Source organism: Harpia harpyja, chromosome 11 (assembly GCF_026419915.1).
Source record: "Harpia harpyja isolate bHarHar1 chromosome 11, bHarHar1 primary haplotype, whole genome shotgun sequence".
Taxonomy (NCBI): Eukaryota; Metazoa; Chordata; class Aves; order Accipitriformes; family Accipitridae; genus Harpia; species Harpia harpyja.
Genome location: NC_068950.1, coordinates 23,237,871 through 23,260,294, shown reverse-complemented (window position 1 = coordinate 23,260,294; position 22,424 = coordinate 23,237,871). Strand labels below are relative to the sequence as shown.

Sequence of the window (22,424 nt, the reverse complement as noted above, 5' to 3'; positions counted from 1 at the left end):
GAGATCACAGCCTCTGTCTGGCCTCAGAAAAGAAGGCAGGCTTTGGATCAGCCTGTCTGGTTGCAGTAGTAGCTGGCTGGTGACCGTGTCTGTACTCACTACTCATGCTGCAGAATCCCATCTCATGCCTGTAATTACAGGTCGTAATTACAGCTGTGCTTCACCCATGCTGCTTGCCTTGGCCAGACACAGCTGCTATCCTGAAGCAGCATATTAATGTGTACGCCAGAAGGATCTTAATACCTTGCCGTGCAGGTGAAGCGGCAGGAGAAAAAGAGAAGTCTCTTCAGCTAAAGGCTAATGAGAATGCTATTTTGAAAGCAATACAACTTCTTACAATTCCGTCTGAAGACAACCTCCAAACTGTTAAGGGAGGGGAAGAAGGGAAGGGTCATCTCTCCCTCTGGAGCGTTATTTCAGATTTGACTAAGGCAGATTTTGTGTACCGTCTGTCTAAGGCACCACCTGACAGAGACACGGCCCTGAAGAACGCCTCACGGACAGCCCACCCCAGCGCTTACGGCAAGCCCGGCACCAGCGAGACGGACGGGGCGGCCAGATCCCGACGGCTGGCTCAGGTCGCTGCTCCGGCCGCCCGTCAGCACACGGAGGAAGAGCCGAGCCTGCCGCAGCAGCTTACCGCACCGACCCTTTCCGCCCCACAGCTGCCAGCGGATCCCCAGCACGGCGGCGGGGCGGGGCGGGGCGGAGCGGCAGGTCCCGAACCCGCAGAGCCCACCGCGCCGCAAGGACCGCCTCGGCGCGCGCTTCCCGCCCTCCCCGCTAGCGACAACCCATCCCGCGGCGCTGCCAATCTCGCGAGACTTGAGGCCCACACCCCGGCCTCCGCTCTCGCGAGATTTGTCCCCTTGCTTCCGGGTGCGTGCGGCTGTCGCGCCGGCTCTGCGCGCTGCGATGGCGGCGCCGGGCTGTGAGGAGGCGCGGGCGGCCGCCGTGGGGCTGGGTGCCGGCCCGCCTCACCCCGGCGTGGCGCGGCGGCGGGGCCGAACGCTGTTGGTGCGGCACCTGCCCGCCGAGCTGACGGCGGCGGAGAAGGAGGATCTGCTGAAGCACTTCGGGGCGGTGTCTGTGCGCGTCCTGTCGGACCACGGGCGGCTGGTGAGGGCCGAGGCCTGGGGCGGCTCCGGGCGGCAGGGACGGGAGGAGAGGCCGGCCTCCGCCCCGGGCCGTTTGCCGCGCCTCGGGGAGGGGGCGAGCGTGTTTGCGGGGTCAGGGCTCTTCCTGCCCCCCGCTTGGGCCGGGGCGGGGGGGGCTGCGGCGCGGTGGCCCTGCGCGCCGGGAGAGCACCGCTGGGCCGGGCCGGGGCGGAGCGGTTGGGAGAGCGTCTGACACGGGGGTCCCGGCTCCCCGCCGGCTGCAAGTCCTGTGCCCTTGGCCGCGGCTTTGGCCTCGCTTGTTGTTAATAATAAGCCTGTGGAAAAGCAGTGCAGAAGGGTCTGTTGGTAGGTGTAGGGATGCGGTTTCACAGGTCTGTCTCTTGAAATCTTTTTTTTTTTTTTTTTTTTCTTTTTCCAAATTACAAAAACATAGGAGTATCTGCCTGGTGGCGAATGCTGTTTGGAAAGAGCCTTGTATTCCTGCAGAACTGCAGATAAATGATGTCCGCATCTTGTGTCAGGGTCATGCTTTCTTTTATAGGATATTTAGAATACTGACTTCGTTACAATGATTTTCCTGATAGCAGCTCTTATAACAGTATTAATGTTTTGGGGTTTTTATACCGAATCAGGTAGTGGCAAGAAGAAGCAATAAAGTTTCTTACAACAAATTTAAGTTCAAGGTTAACTGTGTATTCTGTGAGGATTTTATCTAATTTGGAAAGCTTAAGGATTTTTTTTAAACTTAAAAAAGTAAGGGAAAACGCTAGTTAGAAGCCATCCAGACTTCCAGAGCACAACAATAGTTATGACTTTCGTAGCAGGAAAAGTATTACTTTTAGGAGTCGCTTTGATGAAAATGCTTTGCTAAGAGGTGCTGAAATAAATTTCCTTTTTTGAAAAGAGGATTAAACTTCTTTATCAAGATGTACTTTCTCACAGTTTAGGTTGGCTTTTGCTCACTAGAAAAAAAAAAAAATACTGTTTTCCTGTATTCCCCAAACTGCTCAGTTCCTATCTTAATTTTTGACTGCAGGAGGTGCTTGTCCTAAATTCTTAAGGAAAACATTCTGTAGTCCTTCACCTTTGCCCCATGTGGGAGTTTGATAACCACTACCTAGAAGCTTTCAAATATGTAAACTTGAACTTACGAATTACTTGAAGGTATATGTTTTACATGCAATTTCTTACCTTTTCGGTTTGAATTCAGTATGACAATTTTTTTGTTTGTTTTCTAGAAACATACTGCTTTTGCTACCTTTCCCAGTGAAAATGCAGCTGTGAAGGTTTGTATTGAGTTTGTTATTGAATGCTTTAGCAAAGCACTTTTCTGAATTGCCAGTTGTGCTATAAAATGTTTTACCATCATCTAGTACTCTGTGTCAGGAAAAAAAAAAGCAGAGCAGTGTAATATTAGAGTTCTGTTTCAGGAGGTGCTTGAGGGATTTGATGAAACAAACACTTCTGTAGAGTCATAAGAAAGGTGGGTTGGAAGGGGCTTGTGGAAGTCGTCTGATCCAACCTGTCACTTAGAGCATGGCACACTTAAATGAGTTGAGACTGATGAGGGCCTTGTCTAGGGTGTGTGTGCATTTATACGTAAACTATAAACCAAACATAATTTATTTGTCTCCTGCATAATTGCATATTTGCCATAAAATTCAGACACAGTGATGTACACAATTCAAGACTGCCTTGAATGCCCAACTTTGATAAGGAAAAGAAAACTACCATGTTAATGGGGGACATGGATGCCAAAAAGGTAAAGCTAATAATGCTTTTTAAATATGAATCTGGTAAAAAGCCTGTGTCCTGAATTTCCCTCTTATGCCCTGGTTTTTCTGGTGTTGCTTTTAATTTTTTTAGGCCATGCTGTAAAGTACTACTCAAAAAGTTACAAAGGCTGTGTGGGGTGAACAGTGGTGAATTTAGGTTGCTTCATGTCAATTGTTAGCAGGATCTGGAATTTCAGAATGATGGAGCTTCCTAGTGTCACTGTTAAGAGTCTTGATTTTAAAATTCTCAGCTATTACTGGTGGACTTCAGCATGTTTGTAGTTCATGAGCAAGAGGTTGGTTACTTGAAATCACAGAGATTTACTAGGCTGTGTAATAAGTGTCATTGTTAAAGCTGCAGTCTTGCTAATGTGTTCAGATGACCTAAGTCCCTGCAATGGTTCTAGCTGTGCAACCTTATCTTTTTCCTTCCTGCTAGCAGTAAGGAGGCTGCTTAAAAGCAGGGCTGTGAAGGCAGCAATGGTGCAGAATTACCTGTGTCTGTAGTTGCACAGACTTAGCCTAAAGCAGTTAGGACTGCATCCTATGCAAACTGTGGCTAGTTTACCAACCAAAGAAAAAGCAGTTATGCTTAGAAATAATTCTGATGTTTTTCCTCTTCCCTTTCTTTCTTTTCTCTGTTATAATTATTGGAAGGCTTTGTCAAGACTGCATCAGCTGAAACTTTTAGGTCACACTTTAGTTGTTGAATTTGCGAAGGAGCAAGATAGCGTGCAGGTACTTAGCCAGCCTTCTGTCTCAGAGAAGTGTAAAAGGTATGTGCATAACAATTTGACTTCTATGGGGTCAAGGAAAGGAAATTCCATATTCATGATACTTTCATAGTACTGTTAAGTCAAAGGATAAATTGTAACCATTTAAAAGTGTTAACAGGCAGGTTGAGATCTATAGATAAGTGACTGCATTAGTCCCATTAGTATTGTTTCATTCAGTATCATCATGAAATAATTCCCATCCTTATTCCTGTAGTTTAATAATCTTTAATCAGCAGATGGTCCTGTTTGTTCTCATTTACAGAGCAAGACTCCAGTCTGCGTAAGCTGACCTCTGTGTTGCACAGGTTCCCTGTGTTTAAAAAAGACTCTTCTACTTTTTTTTTTTGTCAGGATTATAATTTTCTTTTGCTGTTAAACAGTGCATGCAATGCTTTCCTGATGTTTCTTTCTAATCTAATCAAGAGTTCAGGCAGAATTGACACCTGCTAGCATAACTGTATAAGACTATACTATTGTAGCCACTGGCTTCTAAGCTGGAGCTGATTTGCATGTATCTAGCTTGAAGCATGAGCAGAACAAACATAAAACTGTCTGAGTCTGTCTTCAAATAGTTAAAGCATATGTAATATTTAAAAATAAAAATTAAAAAAAAAATCAATGAATCCTAATGCTAGTGTGACCAAGAACTGTGATAGTTTGGGTTTCAATTGTCTGTCAAGCACTTAATTAAAAAAATAAGGTGCATAGTTAGGCTCTCAAGTTCACCTGTGTAATATGTAACTAAGTGATAGAAGCTGTGTGATAGTGCTTAATTAAAGTCAACTGTAGTGGTTTTAAGTTATTTATTCCACTCTAAATATGAACAAAGCAGTAATTTAATACAGCCTCTGAGCAGAGAGTAACATGAAATAATTTTAGTTCTTTTCCTGTGAGTAGATTTAAGTCAGAAGTGTTTGAATATAGGGAGACTGAAATCTGCATAAATATTTATTTTAGAAGTCTGGCTACTATAATTATCACATGTATTAATTCTTAAGAATTAATACGGGCTGTAGTAATTACATTCATGAAAGATGTTAAAAATAGTATACTAATCTATTTCTTATATTTTTTTAATAGATGAGATTAAACATATTTCATATATTATGTAAGGCACTTAAATTTTGCCTGGTTTTAATTAATGCTAAATTAATTTTCAGTTCAGAAGAACCAGTGAAAGAAGAGAAGAAAGAACCAGGCTGTGTTAAAATAGAGAATGGAATTGCACCCAACCATGGGTTAGTGTTGTTTTTTGTCTTAATTATTTTATTTTGTCACTGTTTATTTTTAAATAAGTGTTATGCACTGTTGAACAAGAGAGAATGCAGTATGCTCCATTCTCTCTTGTTTTATTTCATAGTATGCTACTGGACTACATGCATAGCTGTAGGAATTGTCATAAAAGTGAAATTTTAGTTCTTCGAGTTTAGAACCCTCACAGTTGAGTAGTGACTGGTGCTTTGAGCTGTGAAGTTGTGGATTGCATAATAGCCTTCTAGCACTATGCATTGCTTTCTCAGGAAGAGTTTGAGGACTGAGTAGGTTATCCCAGTGTATGTTGTCCCAACAGCAGAATACTGTTGACTTTTGTTTTTCCAGAGGTTTCTTGTTCTTTCCCCCCTGCCATTTGCATTTTTGCATACATGAAGAATAAACTTCTTGCTGGGCTAATAAATCCAGAACTTTGAGTTTATGATGTTTGTACAGCATGGTATGCTGTGCTTTTTGTTTGGGGCATGTTGATTGTTTCTGTGTGCTTTAGGCTTTCTGTATGTGTTGGTACTTTCATTGTGCCCAAGCCCAGGAAGCCTGTCATGCATTAGGGGACTGCTCCCTGATGCTAAAGACATAATGTAAGTGGCCCAAACCTGTTCTAGGGGAAATAGTAATATTTCAGTGATACTTCAAATGTAATGAATAGTTAAACCTCTAGTAATCATTAATTGTTATCAGTTGTTATGTGGCAATGGTGCTAAGATGTCTTGTTTTTAATCTTTATTCCTCAGCCTCACCTTTCCCATCAATTCTTGCCTCAAATATTTGTATCCACCGCCTTCAAGTACAATTCTAGCAAATATAGCAAATGCCTTGGTAAGCGTGCCCAAATTTTATGTCCAGGTAAGTAAAAAACAGCAAAAAAAGAAAGTATAAAAAAAATCTCCTTTTTCCTCTTTTAATTATCCATAGAAATAATTTTTGTCCTAGTAAATATTAAGTTAGTTTTCCTGTGATAGTGTTACCCAGTGTTAATTTTTTACGATGTTGAGATAATAAGATTTCATTGACCAGAAGTAACTTACTTCATTGGCGCTGCAGACTTAACTGGATATGATCTTCCTAATTAGATGTTACTTGAGTACTTGGAATTTCATTCTGAGAAGATGCTTTACTTTTTTGATTCGCCTTTTTAGGGTGTCACTCATTTACCATTAGTGTTGTATCTCAAGTGCAGGCTTTCACATTGTTTAATAACCACTGTAGTTGTGTCTTCATTAAAACTATGCTGATTTTCACCTGCCAGAAGTTATCGGCTATGATACCTAGCAAGGAACTGTTGTCATTTGTTTAAATGAAATTTTACGTATCTTGAATCATTTCAGGTACTTCATCTTATGAATAAAATGAATCTTCCTCCACCTTTTGGACCAATTACTGCTCGCCCTCCCATGGTAAATTTTTAAATATATTTTAAGTACTGTAAAACAGATTCACAAGTTAGAATGTTAGCAGTGTGGTAGGAGATCAAGTTCAAACTTCTAAAAGTTGGATTAGAGGATAGCAAATACTGCTGCATTTCATTGGGTAAAGATGGGCATGTTAGTCTTCTAAAGAAATCCTTTTAACTACGCTTACAGCAAAGAAATATATGTGTATGACAGTAGCACTGGAATATTTCAAACTGTTGAATATAAAAAAAAAAAAGGGAGGTTATAGCATCATGTTACACATAGAGGAAATAAAGAATACCATTAACCCATTGCCTTACAAAGATGCGTTCTTTGATCCATGTGTTTCTTTGGAGTTCTGATTAGGTTCAGATTGTTAATAAGATTATACAGCGCTTTTGGATTTAACTTGCCCTGTCTCCAGGATGTTTTTTGAAAGAGGCAGGGTTGAGGAAAACTGGAAGAGGCTTAGGGGGAGCTGTTTCTGAAGGGAAAGAGCTTGTGGTCTCAGTTCTCTGTTGCTGTGATAGTTTAACTGACTGCCAGTGGAAGACAGAGCAAGTGAGGACTTGCATTAACAGTGATAGCTACAGTATTTGGATATAGTGAAGTTGTGCTCCACTACACTTTGTGTTTTCCCTAACAGAACACCTGCTTCTAATAACAGGGAAGCTAGCTGGTAAAGAAAACTATGAAATAAATCAAATAAAGTAATTCACACTGATATTCTGGGAAGAATTTTATTCGTTGCCTGGTATTGGGCCAGGTTAAGCACTGTGAATTTAATGGTCACGCAAAAAAGTAGTAAGGTGAGAAGCCAGTCCTCAAAATACCTAGAGCTGTTTCTAAAGGGCACAGAGTATTTCTAACGCCAGAAGACATCAGTGCCTTACGGAACTGATGATACGTAAAAGTAGCTGTTAAGTGTAGTAAGATTGTTGAAAGCGGCGCTGGAGATGATTTTGTACGTAGGGAATTCCTTATATGTGGTTTTTGCAGTCTCAATGAAAAAAATGATTCCTTTCATGAAATCCTCACTCCTTACAGAAAATAGAAATGTAACTTGGATAGGTGTTGGAAGGTTCAGTGTAGAAACTGAGATGGCTTGGGAGCTTAGGCCTCCTCCCATATGTTTTGACTATATTCTTCTCAGGAAGGTCCTTAAAGCTGAGTGCAAAGTAAAAAAAAAAAAAACAGGGCCATGGTTGCTATTTTGGTTTTTTATCTCCTCAGATTGAAAGAATGAAAACATCCACTGTTATGCTTCAGAAAGCAGCAGATTTTTTTTCTTGTGGAAAGTTTTCATTAGTAATGTAGTTTAGCAAAATAGGATCTAGATCCCTATAAACATACTTTAAAAAAAAATGCTTCTTGTCATCTTCTAATTTATTGCTTTGACTGTTTTTATTATGTAAAGGAAAACAAGATAAGCAATTTTTTTTCTTGAAATGTTTCATTTCTTTTTTTAACTTTTCCCCCCATAATTAGTATGAAGAGTATTTACCAGTGCCTGTGCCACCTCCCCCAGTCCCACCTCTGCCTCCTGAAGAGCCTCCTTTGCCTGAAGAGGAAGAGCAACTATCTACTGGAGATGAATCAGAATATGAAAGTGATAATGAGGAGGAAAAGGAGAGGTATGCATTTTACAGCAAGCTTTTGGGCTCTTTTAAAGTGGTGGTTTTACTTTTCTAGCTTCTAGTTCATCAAATGGTGGAATCTGTTCATGTTTGCAGTATGTAGATAATCTTTCCAGATGCTTAAGGAAGCTCCAGAGTGACTTAAAAACAGGACAGTGCAGTTTTGAATCACAGTAAGAGAAGGAAAATGGCCAAATGGTATGCAAATTATCATTTGTTCCCATGTCCAAAAAACAAAAACCCAACAAAACAAAAACGCAGAAAGAAGATAGAGTGCAGATATAAGGAAGCAATAATTAGTTTGTTTTCTGGATTCTTCATTTTTTCACATCTTTACTGAGTAAACTACCCAGCCTGAATCATACATGCATTCTGACTTCCGAAATGTTCTTTGTACATCAATGTCTACTGCTAGGAGTAATAATGGGAGGTTGTGTGTGCTGAGGATTCTCTTGCAGTTTGGGGACTGAATTACATCATAGCTGTTTTTTTAATCTTTAAACTAATACTAAATGAAGAAGCATTTTTTCTTAATTTGCTATTTGAACTGAAAAGTAAACCAAAAAGTCACTATGCTGTATATATTCAGAAAAGTACATGCATTTGGAAAAAGGCACTCCTGTTGACTCGAAATAGTATTAACAAAAAAAGTTCAGTTTGGGGCTTCTTAGCATTTCTACAGCTTCAGTGTACCGATCAGGTGCATGCTTGGGGAAGGAAGGGGCATCGTTGAACTAATTACAATTTTGATCAGTCACTTAAGTGCTATGTGTATATCGATTGGCTATGTGTTATAGTTTCTTGAAGTAGTTTTGGTCTTAAGGTAGCTAGATTTATAACCATACTCTGAAAAGTTGTATTTCAAGGGCTTTAAGGAGGAGGGAAAGGTTTTAAAAATTAGTATTTTCTAATAAACTGTAAACTGCTTCGGTTCTTTTTAAAATTTTGTTTAAAATAGAATGACCAAGTTGATGGAATTAGCAACGCTTCAGCCTAAAAGACCAATAAACACAAAGAGGCATGGTGTTAGAAAAAAGCAAAGAATTAAAGACTTACTGAATGTTCCCATGTGCACTCCTCACAGGTTTGTATTATTTCTGTGGTTTTTGCGCTTTTTGAGAAGATAAATCCTTTTACTAAATTGTTTTCTGTATCATCTTGCTTTAGTGTTGCTGTTTTAAAACAAGCATTCTTCACTGGTATTTAAATTCCGTAGTGGAGTTGGTCTTCCCTTATCTACATGCTTGGTTTTCTTGCTCTAACAGTCCAAATTTTTGTGTAATTTGAACTCAAGTCTGCTCAACAACCTTAATCTGTCAAGTGTTGCCTGGTTCAAGCTCTGTGTTTCTCTTGCTATCAAACTAATAATAATCCCTTTTGCATAAAAAAGAAAACCAATTTCATATCACAGCCCTGACAGAAGCAATCTGGATTTATTGTTTGGGATTCTTTTTAAAATAAAAATTTAAAATAAAAAAAAAAGTATGATACTGGAAGAATAAAAACTGATTTGGTTTAAAATATGTTTGGTTTTTGAAACTGCAGTACTATGGCACAGTAGACACCAGTGTAGTATTTCTATATAGTGATGATCAATTGTGAATGCATTTTTACTAATAGCCTTCTTCCTCCAAGTGATTTGCTATATTTTTTTGAAAATTTGGTATATTTTATACCCTATGTGAGAGCAGCAGCAAGACCGCTCATTTTTCGTATTTAAGTTACTGAAAAAGTTTTTCATAAGTGCCTGTATATATTGTAATGTGGTATGTAATTCTTGTTTTTGCTCTCACTGCCAGCCATACCTACTATATTTGCAGTGTTTTAATCAATTTGAACTGTATTGAGTGAAATTTATGAAATGGACAACTCATGTATTCATGGTAAAAAAACAGTATAAAAGCTGTATGGAAGAAATCTTCTATTTGACTATGTGTTCATCAGTGTCTGAATCTTTAATTAACATGTTGTTGTTTTTAAACAGTAATTTGCACCCCACACTGTCACCTTCAGATGTCTTTGAGCAGCCACACCATGTAGGTCATAAAAAAATTGAGTTCCATATTACTACTGACATACCAGCTGTTCTTCAGATAAACTCTGAAAAAGATGAAAAAAATGGTAAGAGAATTCATACTTCAAATGTATTTAATATTAAATTCATGTAACTTCAGTGTGTAGAAGGCTGCTGAAATTTAGGCCAGGGAATTCTATTCTTTTCTTCTTTTGTATTGGAGCTTTCATAAATAGTATACATCAGGATGTGTTTAAGAACATCAACTTGAGTCTTGTCTGAATTTGCTGTTTTTCCCATGTTAAAGCACAGAACTCTGCTTTGGTACAGTAAAGGATTAAGAGGATTTTAAAGGTCTCTTTCTGTCCTATGTGATCTGTGGCTTTATTGTGAATTGCACTCTTAAGGTGTTTTTAGCAGCTATGTTACAGATGCATTCTCAGTATTATATAGTATAATCGAATATGTAAGGCTAACTTCAGATTTTCCTTTTCCAGCTCTTAGAGAGCAGCATTCAAGTGATTGCCAACTCCTCTGTGATACACTGATTATCTGCTATAAAAATGCTGGGCGATAATAGCAATGAGGTGTGATGGTTTCTTACAGGGTTGTGGTCAGTCTGTGTTTCTTGATGCTTTACAGTAATATGCAGTTTCTTTCTTTGAATGAAAATTAAACCATTGAAATGGGTACAGGCTTGAACAGCAAGGCTAGTTTTACCTTAACTGGCATGTGCCATGGCTGTTATTTGTAGTACAGTTGATTTTATAGGACCATGTAGAGCAGGTGTGTTTGTCAAACTAGGGATTAACACACATTTCTTTAAGGATGTGTTCAAATTACTTTCCAAAGTTTACTATATTAAAATATTACTGAAATGTTACTTTTTTGCTTACTGTTGATCCTCTTGTGAATAAACACTACTTATGTAATGTGTTTGAAATTTCAGACCTTTATGCAGCCACAGAAGAAATCAATAATACAGGCTTTGGAAGGATTTTCCCAGCTCCTAGCTCAAATGATAAAATGGAAACTGAAGAGGAAGATGATGAAATACCATCAGAATTTATTTCTAGAAAGGATCTAGAAAAAAACAGACTGTCTAGAGAAGGTATAACTGTGAGAATAAATTATCTAATAATAGCTCTTTGCTTTGTTGTAACAAATAGTTTAAATATTTCCTTTATTAGTTCATCATATATTAAATTTAGTTACTTTATACTGAGCAAAAATACAAAGTAAGTAAATGAGCTAAAATATTGTCTGTTTTTCTGTCTTATTCAAGAAATGGAAAAATTTTCTGTTTTCAAAAACTATGAGCCAGGTGATCCAAATTGCAGGATATATGTGAAGAATTTAGCTAAACAAGTTCAAGAAAAGGTAGGTAAACAAGCAAATTAAGTATTTATCAAAAGGGCTTTTTATCAGCTTTCCTCTTATACCTACACTTTAATTTCAGGATCTCAAGTTCATTTTTGGAAGATACGTTGACTTCCAGTCAGAAGTGGAACGAAATATGTAAGTTAATTTGGTACTTGGTTAAAGTTAAACATTTTATTTAACTTCTATAATGTTGGTGAAAATGGTGATTTCAAAACTAGTCCATCTTTTTTCTTTATGCTTGTGCATAAAGAAAAAATGCATTTCGTCTGAAAATCTTCATTTATCACAAGTACAGAAATAGAATTATTTTTTGAACAGTGTCTGAAGACTCTGCTGTTTTGCCCTTATATTTTCCTTGCCAAACTTACTGTTTATTGGCTGAGTGACACAGAATGAACAGTGTAGATGATTGTGTGTATCTGATCATTTTGCATATATCATGTTTACTACAATTGCACACCAATTTGCCATCCTGCAGTGTAATGTCACTTTTTACTAGACAGTTCCCCCAGGCAAAATGGTCTCCAATGACGTAATTCCTACTTGTCGGCTCTGCTCCTGTTTCTGCTATCTCTCCGACTTGAAGCATGAGAATTATTTGTACTGTGAAATAAGTGTGGTTAAACATGAGTAATTCCCGGTTCTCAATTTTGCCTCTAGGTTTGATATACGTTTGATGAAAGAAGGCCGTATGAAGGGACAGGCTTTCATTGGACTTCCTAATGAAAAAGCAGCTGCTAAAGCTTTAAAAGAAGCAAATGGATATGTCTTATTTGAAAAACCCATGGTGGTTGTATCTTTTTCTTCAAACATTTACATTATATTCTTCGTAATCTGTCAGTTAATCACTAGTTTTGCTGTTATAGTGTTCTACTTATTAGAAATCTATGGAAAGAGGAAATATCTTAAGAAAACCAGGCAGCATAGCATAGGGCACTATTGTTAATTTTATGATAACTGAAAAATAAATAGGGGCACCTCTTCGGAAACATGGAGGTAAATGTGCTTTATTTAAGACAGTAAAATTGTCTTCTCTGGTTTTAGCTCTTTAATCCTGCAGACACAATACAAAAGATAATTTAGCTTGTATGACCATTGTATTTAAGTTAAGTAGGCTTTTTGGTCAAGCCTGTGTTAACAGAATTAAGAACATAAAGAAATGTTCCTGTCAGGGTCAGTGATCTCTGTTTAGACTGCTTCTCTAGCTGGAGCTGTCAGTTACTTCTTGGGCCTGTGTAACATGTTGGGATTTCTACACTTTTTGATTGCATTGCCCTGTGTTTTGTCTATAAGTCCTTTCTTATTTTTCACTTAAAGGTTTCATAGTTTATTTTCTTTTCTTTGTACTCTTGTTCCCCCCAACCTCTGTTCCTTTTAGCTTTTTTTTCCTTGCAAATACCTACTGAGACATCAAAGTTATGAAATTAACATGCTGCGATATAGGATTATAAATGTGAAGTATGTATCCTGCTGTAGTTACTCTGCACCTAACGCATTCCCGGTTAGTCCTCCTTATTTACTTAGTATTGTAAACTCTTGGACAGGCTCCCTTAAAATTTTTTTGTACTGCAAATCAGTGAGATCCTAATCTTTGACTAATAGATGCTATTGTTATAATATTTAATACTGTGGTAGAATTGATTCACAGATAAAGGCCACTTTTTAAACTACCTTTTGCTGAAATAATACTTCTTTTTTGCTTCTTGATTGGCTTCTGTTTGTCATTGACACTTGTAGTCCTTAACAGAATCTCAGCAATTTGCTCGTTCAGCTAGACCAAAACAGGATGCCAATGAAGGGAAAAGAAAAAAGTAAAACACTGCACAAGGTATGGATTGTCTGCCTAAAAATAAAGAAATAGGCTGGGGTTCTTCATTCCTTTGGTTTGTTGGGGGTTTCTTGTTTGTTTTGATTTATTATCTTTTTAATGGCTTCTTTAGGCATAGTGATGGTGGAGAGGAAATGTTCCATACAATTTTCTTTTCTTAAATGTGCACTTATATCAGAAAACCAGAATGCAAGGTACAAAGTTAGCGTAAGTTTAAAATGTTACTTCTTCCCCTGTTTAGAAACTTGGAGACTGCCATTTCCATAATCCTGATATTCTAGGGTAGTTGTCAGTTTCTCTAATCCTTAATCTGGGGAGCTAAGGAGAATAATTCTGTAGAATTGGACCATTTACCTCTTAGTAATCTTCTGGGGTTTTGGCTTTGAAAAGAGTTACCTCTGTTCTCCTTCCCTTCTACCCCTGCCATTGTAAAGCAATCCTGAAGAACTGTTCCCAGCAATAAACTCGCTTCTAGCTCGTAAAGGACCTTTGTCTTTGCTAACTTTGAAAAATGAGATCTTAGTGCTGTTGCAGCATTCTTGAAACTTGTCTGATTTAGGAAAGGATATTGTGTCAGGAAGTGCTACTTAATGTTGCATTGATCAAGGCTTCCTTTGTCGTGGAACGCATAGGTCCTGATTTTTGGCATTGTTGTCTAAACTTGATGGGAAAGTAACTTCTAGCAGAAAGTAATCACTATTTAACTTTATTTCCTGTCATACAGCTTTATTTCACTACTGCTTACTCTATGTGTTTTATATGAGAGTAAGTGAAGCAAAATCAGCTCTAATTTAACTGTGAGTGGTTTCATGGCCTAAAAAAATTTGGGTAGTGAACTGTCTCAAACTAGCATGTGAAGTAATTGGTGCAAGAATTAGAAGCATTTATTTCTCAGTCTGCACCCTCTGATAGATCAGCTAGCTCAGATTTAAAGGGCATTTAGCTTAATTGCAGATTACGGTTGGGCATCACTTTGGTTATGCCTCCACCTAAGACCAAATGAACTCAAAGCTTAGGCTGAATACTTCTGAAACATTCTAATTAATCCATGATGTGTTTTTAATCTGGATGTTTTGATCATTGTTACTTTGGAAAAAACCCTGAAGTTTGAAATAAAGGATGTGAACAGCTGGTTTTGATTTTTAAAAATTGTTTGGAGACCCTGCAGTATGGTTATTGTGAGGGTAGTATTTCTATTTATAACAGTTACTTCAATTGTAGGTTTATTGTTCTGTCAGTTGTCTAAGGATTTTTTCCATCAGATTATATTTGAGCTTGTTTCCCTCATTTCTGTGATGCTATTTGGTCTTACCACTTCCTATTTTGAGTTATTGATTTGTGGTTTGCAAAATCTGTGCTTTATTTTATCAAATTAAAGATTACTTTTTTTACAGGCATTCTTCAGTATTAGTCATTGAAAAGAGACAAATGAGGCTTGGCTGAAGTATTCTATTAGGAATAAGGGTTTATGGGAATGTTTCAGTCTTGTTTATTACTCCTTCCTTGTTAGAAAAAACTTATATTTTATCCAGTGTCTAATAAGGAGAAAATTACTAAGGCTTCTTTAAATGCAAAAAAGAAACCTGAAGTATTTTAGCTATGGGAAAGCCTTATAAATGAAGTCTGAACGCTTTTATTCTTTTAGGAATTCCATGTCTTTTCAACTAATTTGGTACAGTAAATCTAATTCTGACTTCACTAAACATGCTAAATAATACTTGAATTACATAAAGAAAATAATAAGGTCCTTATTTGGTTATTAATTATGTTGATGGTCAACTCAGAAGCTTTTTTTAGAGTGAGCAAATATGTACTTATGCAAGACCTGTTTGTGCACCTGAAAGTCTTACATGAATTACCTTGGTGTCGTTGGTTTAATGTATCATGGGCAGAACTTCTTCCTTACCTTGACCAGTTATATGTAATAATCACAGAATGTGCCAGAGACTAATACAGATTTCTAGGGATCCCTGAGGTTTAATTAAAAATATTTGTTTCACTTCCCCAACTAATGATGAAACTGAACCCTATTTCTGCATGACTATGTTTTCCTGTTCCTGCTGGAATATTCGTATGGATGCTGATTTATGATGCAAATTCCATGATAGAAATCTGTGTGTGTAAGGAAGAAGAGTGTTAGAATCTTGTTTGAAACATAAATATGCATATAAACAAGTTTATGCAAACATTTGAGGGACTTCAAATTTGATCTGTATCCTGTGTCTCAGTGTTGTTGTTCTTTTTTTTTTTTAACAACTAAATTGACATAAGTTAAACTTTTGATTATTTTTAAACAGGAAGAAGCTGTGTTAAATTAATGAATGTTATTGCAAATATTTTTATTATTTTTTAGTATTTTCTCTACAAAGGTTTTATCCTTTGTAGAGAAAATAATACATATGGTTTATAAAAATACAATGTAACTCCTTGCTGGCTGAAATGTCTTTTTTCTTGATTGACTGGCAAAAATTTCAGTTAGTGTTTGGGGTGACTATTTTTTCTATAGCTAAAATACAACTTTTTGGGAGAAAGGTTATGTAGAAGAAACTGATGTTGAGAGGTCTCCAGCTTCTTCATAGGGAAGAAGTGACTTGAAAGCCTGCATTGAATGGAAACATGATTGGGTTTTGGACCTGATGGAGAAAGTGAGTCTGTAAAATGGCAAAGACTTGAAGGAGAATTAATGAGAGAGAAAAATCTGGTGGTGTCCTAGTAGTTCAAGTTATCAAAAAATGTTTTTACTTTTGAATATGGAGTTTGGTGTTGGTGGACTCATCAGCCCTCATTAAATCTCATAAGGGGTCAAAACTGTATTTTATCAGAGGCATATTTGCTTTTGATAGGTAGCATAAGTTACATGTATGCAATACTGAGAATCAAGTAAAATTAAACCACATTCTGCTGTTCTTCTTTAGAAACATTCCTGCGTAAATACTGCAGTAATACTGTCATGCAGAGTGTATCCTTTCTTGTTGTATCCTTTTTTTGTGCAATGTTTCCCATAGCACTCAACTACATTTAAGTTTTTGTATAGAGTAGGTGTGGGGATGAACTAATCTGGTAATTTTAAAAGCAAAGGGCACTTTTTTAGGGGGTGGGGAAAAAAAAAAAATCAATGAGTTGTCTGTGGTGTGTGAATAGACACAATGAAGGTTCCTAGTCTTAAAAGGTGGCCTACACCTTCTTCCTCAAAGTTCATATAACTTGCTAATTTGTGGTCCAATTCCTTAGCTTGTATGAGCTAGAAGTGTTCCACTGATGTGTGTGGAGCTGTGCTGAGCTCACACTGAGGATGTCTTTTTTTTCTTTAAATAAATATAGTAATAACAGTACATTGGTTACAATATGTTGCAGAGCAATTCTTAATAATATTAAATGGTTAGCCAGTATTGTAGATCATTTGATGATTACTGTTGTCCTGATATATGAGAAACAATCTGTAGCTGACTGACTTTGTACATTCCTTACTTTTTCTTTTTTGAGTAGTGAAGAAAATCTAACAGTATCTCGTGATGAAGTATTTGGAATTGAACTATTAATCACTGCTACCTTTTTGTTGGTTTTGTTGTTTGTTTTTTTGTTTGTTTTTTTTCTTTAGATTCTCTGCACTGAGGTAGTGTTGTTGCCAGTGACTTGTATTTTTCTTCTGGGTTTCATATTACATTATTGTTTAACTTACTGTAGTATAAAATTAATACAGCCTGTATCTGTTAAGTCAGATTTTTTTTTTTTCAGACATTCAGCACTTTTCTAAATGCTAAGCATCTTTCAATTTAGTTGTCAAAAGAAAGCATAACACTACTATTTTCTGGTTGTTCTTACTTTTAACATGCCTTTGTGATGTTCCAGGTCCCTTTTGTGTTCCATCTCTTTCAAGTATTATCAAGCTGGGGAAAGAAGCAGTGTAATCATCGGGACTCTTGAACTGTGCGTAGTAGCATTTCTAAAGTATTTAAGGCAGAGCATAAATTTTCTCATCTTAAAGATTCCAGATATCTTTAAACTGTCACAAGACTTATATGATAAATGTATGTTAGTTTGCTTGTGAAATCTCCTAATAAATTATTTCCTTTCTCTTAATTTTGCCTTTTTCTCTTCATTTTGACTGTTTTGTTATGGGGTTTAGGAGTGGGAAGGAGGAGGAAGACACTTTTTTTTTTTGAAAAGGTGAACAGTCCAATTGTAACTGTGCAGCATGTTCTAGATGATTCAGAGTATATATTCATACGCACCTTCTAGAGTGTGATGTTTAGCTGTTAGTGTTTCAGGGTAAAAAGAAAATCTAAGGATAATCTCATTTTAGTGTAAGTCTGCTTGTCTTGGAGACTAAGCAGGAGGAATAGTGCACAGTGCACTGGTATGAATTTGTACTGTGAAATTAGGCACTGTTTTTTCCTCGGTAATTAACTTCCATTGTTCATCCACATCTTAAAATATCACTAGTGAGACTAAAGTCATTAAAACAAGAGTAGCAGTTAAAACAATGTTAAACCAGTGTAGGTGTGGTCCTTGCCTTGTTGATCTGTGTTTAATAAAAATCAATTTGTTTTGTTTGATCTGATATTTCAGATCAAATAACCTCATTTTTTTAACAAGTCACTAGGGCCAGCTTCCGAGGTTGCAGATAAGCAGTGAATGCAGGCTTATTTCACAATTTTTCTTCATTAGCTAATGACATACAGACACAGCAACACTTCTTATTTAATTAAACTTTTGAATATGCTCATATCACTATAATTTTCAAAGTGAGGCTGACTCAGGTAATCTAACAATCATGAATTTTACTATAGTGCTCTTGTATAAATTGACTCCTTGATATAGGAAAGATCTTGGGATAACAGAAGCCAAATTAGATTTATTTTCTATATATGCGAGTTGTGTGCCTTGTCAAAATTTTCTTTGAAAGCCAAATTCAGAAGGTCATTCTAATATGCTTTTAATTCTAAAGAGATGGATATTAAAAGAGCATGCACATTTCTCCAGTGTCCTTAGTGTGAGTTTGTTATATGAGGCTCATCTTCACTTCCAATCTTTTGAGTGTGTTTTTCCTCAAAAACTTTGAATTTTAGGGACTTCACTATATGGTAGTGAAAAGAAGTTTTGGTTTTGAGAAGGTAAAAATAATGTCATCTACAGAGTGAAGTTAACATGCATTCAGAAATGAATGGTTTCTAGCTAAATTATCCTTATGATGATAGTAACTTGGAAAATTCACTAAGACGTTTCACGTGTTACATAGTTTGCATCTTTGTTATCCGTTCATATCTTTGGAAGCTGACAGCTTAAGAGGGGACCTAATGTCAAACTGAGAATCTTTTTTCCTTGAGAATTTTCTAGGACCTTTCCAACTGCTTCCAGCTCTTTTTTAAATGTATCTTCCTACTTGATACAACGCTAAAGAGAATGTATTTGCTATTGTAAATACGTTGGTTTCCTTGAGTAGCTTTGCTAATGTTCCTAGTGTAGGACAAACGCTTGAGTCCTGCGACTCCTACTGGAGTCTTTTACTCCAGCCTAGCAAGCAGCTTCTGGCATGAGATCCTTTTATGTTATATATGACCAATATTTACTCTGGTTGGGGTTTTGACTGTTCCCGAAGAAACATTATTGTGATAATGACAAACTCCATTTGTTACTTTGTATGGCAAAACCACTGTTGCAATGTAGCAACATTAAAGTGGAAAATACTAGTTGATCCACTGTAGCCTTGAAGGATGCAGAACCCTTCCTTGCCCTACTGCATTTTTAGTATGTATCTGGATGGAGCCACTTTACAAAGCTTTGTTACTCAGTTTATTGCACATAAAAAGGTATATAAGAGAGGAAACAGGCAATATGTCCTAACGCCCACGTTGAGTTACAAGTACAGAACCAAGCTATTAAAATAGTGCATAAAAGGCCAGCTACGTACATTTTCAAAGCAGTGAAGTAGGATAACAGCAAGGTGGTGCTATACTCAAAGGCAAAAATACTTAAAGAAGTGTATACGCAGAGGGATTTCCTTTCTCAAACCTCCAGAACAAATATATTCCAGATTGTAATTTTATCTTGAATCAACGTAATCGCGTGTGATACAAAGCTTGTGGAGAAACCAGTTTACTTTGCCGTCCACCAGTGTCTCACTGGCAGGCCTGGCGCGGGGCTGGAGCTCGCTTCCTGCTGGAGGGCAGCAGTGCGGGAGCCGCCGCCCCTCCCTCCGCGCCGCCCCTCCCGAGCGGAAGGGGCTGGGCTCCCGTCGCTGCGGCCTCGGCGGCCCTCGGTGGGCGCTGGGCTGGCTGGTGCTGCGGAGGCCCCTGAAAACGACCCAGGTTAGCCCCAAGCTGTACGTGTTGAGTTCTGCTGCTCGCTTCCGCTGTGTTTCTTGCCCGTCCGTGCTGAAGAGGCCCGGCAGGATTTGCGGCCGGTAGAGCTGCTGCTGACGAGGTTGTGTAAGGGGCAGCGCTGTGTCTCTAAAAAGGTGGCGAAGCGGGGTTGCGTGGTCTCTACGAGACGGGCAGCTGCTGAGGGAAGTTGTGTGGGGAGTGACTAGAAGTTCACGGGGAAACTACTTTCCTGTAACAGCGTTTAACACCTTGGAGCTTCAGCAGGCCTGCGTCAGACCTCTCGTGAATTTAAATACTGTTGCTAGTATTTTGGAGATAGCAGCTGAGTTTCGTACCACAGACTTTAACCCAGCAGAAGACAAACTGACCTGAGTTCTCACGTTGTCCGAGGTAGCAATAGCGTTCCTCAGAAACAATTATCTCCCACATTCTTTGAATTGCAATCAGTTGTGCTCTCTTTTCTCCCATAGGGGAATACAGGCCTCTTACTTTTCTTCCAAGTTTCAAAAGCATTTTGAAGCTAAAGCCTTCAGAGTGTGTTGGGGATTTCAACATCTCCATTCTCTTACCAATACTTATACTGAAGCCAGAGCAGCCGTAAACCTATTTCAAAGAAATGAAAAACTGTATTTTCTCTTCAAGCACTACGCCTTGGAACTGGTTGAGTCAAAATATATTGTTCTTACTGCTTCGTGTAATTTACTGCTTTGTGTACTTACTGCTGTAACTAAAAATTGCCGATCTGATAAATGGCTTCTCATCAGAGAAGATCGAACTGTCTCAGCTTGTTTTCTGTTAATGTATGTTCTTCCTATCAGGGCAAAGAAGCTTTCTTTCATGAAAATGGAAGCACACGCTGCTTATGGCTGAAATTTAGCTGTATGCTCTACCAAAGATCTACAAGTAAATAATTTCATTAAAATTATTTTGTTCACAAGCAGAAAAACAAGCTAAATTTACCAAGTGATTCATTCTAAATAACTCTGGCTGCCTGTGAAGTACAGTGACAGGTGATAGCAACAGGCTCTGGAAGGCGGGTTCTATGTTTCATAAACTGGCATATTTTGTGCTTGAATTTGCTCCAAAGAGTGCAGCTACCCTCACTGAGAGATATGGATCATCCTTTTCTTGAAATAAAAATGAGGGTCCTTTTGTAGAAGTAACATAAGATCTTATATAAACTTTTGTTTGGGTATCGGTATCATAGCAGGTTGGAGTTTTTAGCCGTGCATTCCCAAATGTGTATTAAATCAGGAAAGGGTGCAGGTTTTTTTCACGTAGCAAACCTGAAGGCCCTTGTGTTCATGTTTAAACCTTCACTGAAGTGTTTGGTGTCCCTTATTCCCCTTATTCCCTCTTTGCCCTGTGTTGTTTCGGTGTTAAGATAGCTTTTTACAAAGAATAGATACTTAGAGGAAAGTAACAAGATTCCGTGTTTTGTTATTTAAGGGAAGTAGTAGTTCAGCCTTTTGTTTGCAGAAGATCTCCTTGTAGGACTCCTCTGTATCTCAGACTCTCTAAATCAACTTCTAAACCTGAAGAGTGCAAAATGAGATCCTAAATAGTGTAACATAAACCTTGATAGTTGTTTAACTTCTCGTTTGTTTTAAGTTGTATCAATCTTTAGATGAGAAAAGGGAGAGGCAATTTTAATAAGCTTGTCAGCTGTGTTCGTATATAAGTAATAGAAATACAATATGAATTGGGAAGTATAGTTCTTAGCCTAGCTTATCAGAAGGTAATGCAGCTGGTTTTCTTCCTCTGGAAAGCTTCAGTGCACTTGCAGAACTCTGTACCTGGGCACTGAGAAGGAGACTTCTTGGTTATGGAACTTCACAGCACTTCTAACCTCTGCATGCCATTGTGCTGTGTTCTCTGGGAGAAGAATATCTCCACACAAATTGTGCAGTTGTGCAGAGATTAAACAGCATTTCTGGTTTTGAGTCAGTAATAGTCACTTCTGTATCTGAGAGATCTTCCAAGATTAGGGCTGCTGTTTGCATGTTAGATGTCATGCATATCACAAATGACAGACTCACATATGTTAGACCTCCAAAATATCTGGGGTTTCATGGCAACTCACGATAAGGAACATACTGCTTGTCCAAGGCCTTGTCTAAGTATGCACAAGTCATAGTAACCAGATTGAAAAAAAGAGGCCTCTCAAAGATAAATAGGAATGTAAAATATTATACATTAAAATGAGAAATGAAATGCCCATTTCAGTCTATGTAAGTACTCCTTTGCCTTTTGGGGTTGTTTTTGGCCTTATATTAACAAAAATACAACTTTTGCACACTAGAGACGGCCTGTATTAGACAATATCTGAATTTTAACTTTGGAAGAACAAAGTTACCATTAGTATGGGAGGCTGATATAGCTTAGCTAGAATACAATTCTCAAACAAAATGACAGTCAAGTATAGTTAAATAAATAGGATGCCAGAGATGGGCACAGTCGTGGTTTCAGCTGGGTTGGAGTTAATTTTCTTCCTAATAGCTGGTATAGTGTTGTGTTTCGGATTTAGTGTGAGAACAATGTTGACAACACACTGATGCTTTAGTTGTTGCGAAGTAGTGCTTATCCTAAGTTAAGGATTTTTCAGTTTCGCATGCTCTGCCAGTAAGCAGGTGCACAAGAAGCTGGGGGGGAGCACAGCCAGGACAGCTGACCCAAACTAGCCAAAGGGATATTCCACACCGTAGGACGCCACGCTCAGTATATAAACTGGGGGGAGTTGGCCAGGAGGGGCCAATCGCTGCGTGGGCATTGGTCAGCATTGTGCATCACACTGTCTTTTCTTGGGTTTGGTTTGGTTTTATTATTATATACCTTTACGTTACAGTTATTATTGTTATATTTTATTTTACTTTAGTTATTAAATCGTTTTTATCTCAACCCATG

The 22,424-nt window shown here is 38.0% G+C and overlaps 1 protein-coding gene across 2 annotated transcripts; it reads left to right on the top strand.

The window, feature by feature from the left end:
• The first annotated feature begins 900 nt into the window (after positions 1 to 900).
• Positions 901 to 17,275, top strand: RNPC3 (RNA binding region (RNP1, RRM) containing 3). 2 transcript variants are annotated; one of them, XM_052802460.1, is made up of 15 exons: positions 901 to 1,119; positions 2,357 to 2,404; positions 3,551 to 3,669; positions 4,830 to 4,907; positions 5,676 to 5,787; positions 6,270 to 6,338; positions 7,824 to 7,969; positions 8,931 to 9,056; positions 9,957 to 10,093; positions 10,936 to 11,097; positions 11,272 to 11,366; positions 11,446 to 11,504; positions 12,030 to 12,162; positions 13,125 to 13,197; positions 17,047 to 17,275. In XM_052802460.1, exons 1-14 carry the CDS (start codon positions 916 to 918, stop codon positions 13,182 to 13,184), a joined length of 1,548 nt encoding a protein of 515 aa, XP_052658420.1. In that variant the 5' UTR covers positions 901 to 915; the 3' UTR covers positions 13,185 to 13,197; positions 17,047 to 17,275. The 2 variants fall into 2 exon arrangements, with proteins under 2 accessions (XP_052658420.1, XP_052658419.1); XM_052802459.1 differs by having other exon boundaries at positions 16,113 to 17,275.
• Positions 17,276 to 22,424: the final 5,149 nt, after the last annotated feature.

Bases quoted from the DNA above. Each gene is read 5' to 3' on its own strand.
- RNPC3 (XM_052802460.1), top strand. From the start codon at position 916: ATGGCGGCGCCGGGCTGTGAGGAGGCGCGGGCGGCCGCCGTGGGGCTG. The intron at 1,120-2,356 runs GTGAGGGCCGAG...TTTGTTTTCTAG, and splicing joins TGTCGGACCACGGGCGGCTG to AAACATACTGCTTTTGCTAC. The intron at 2,405-3,550 runs GTTTGTATTGAG...AATTATTGGAAG, and splicing joins GTGAAAATGCAGCTGTGAAG to GCTTTGTCAAGACTGCATCA.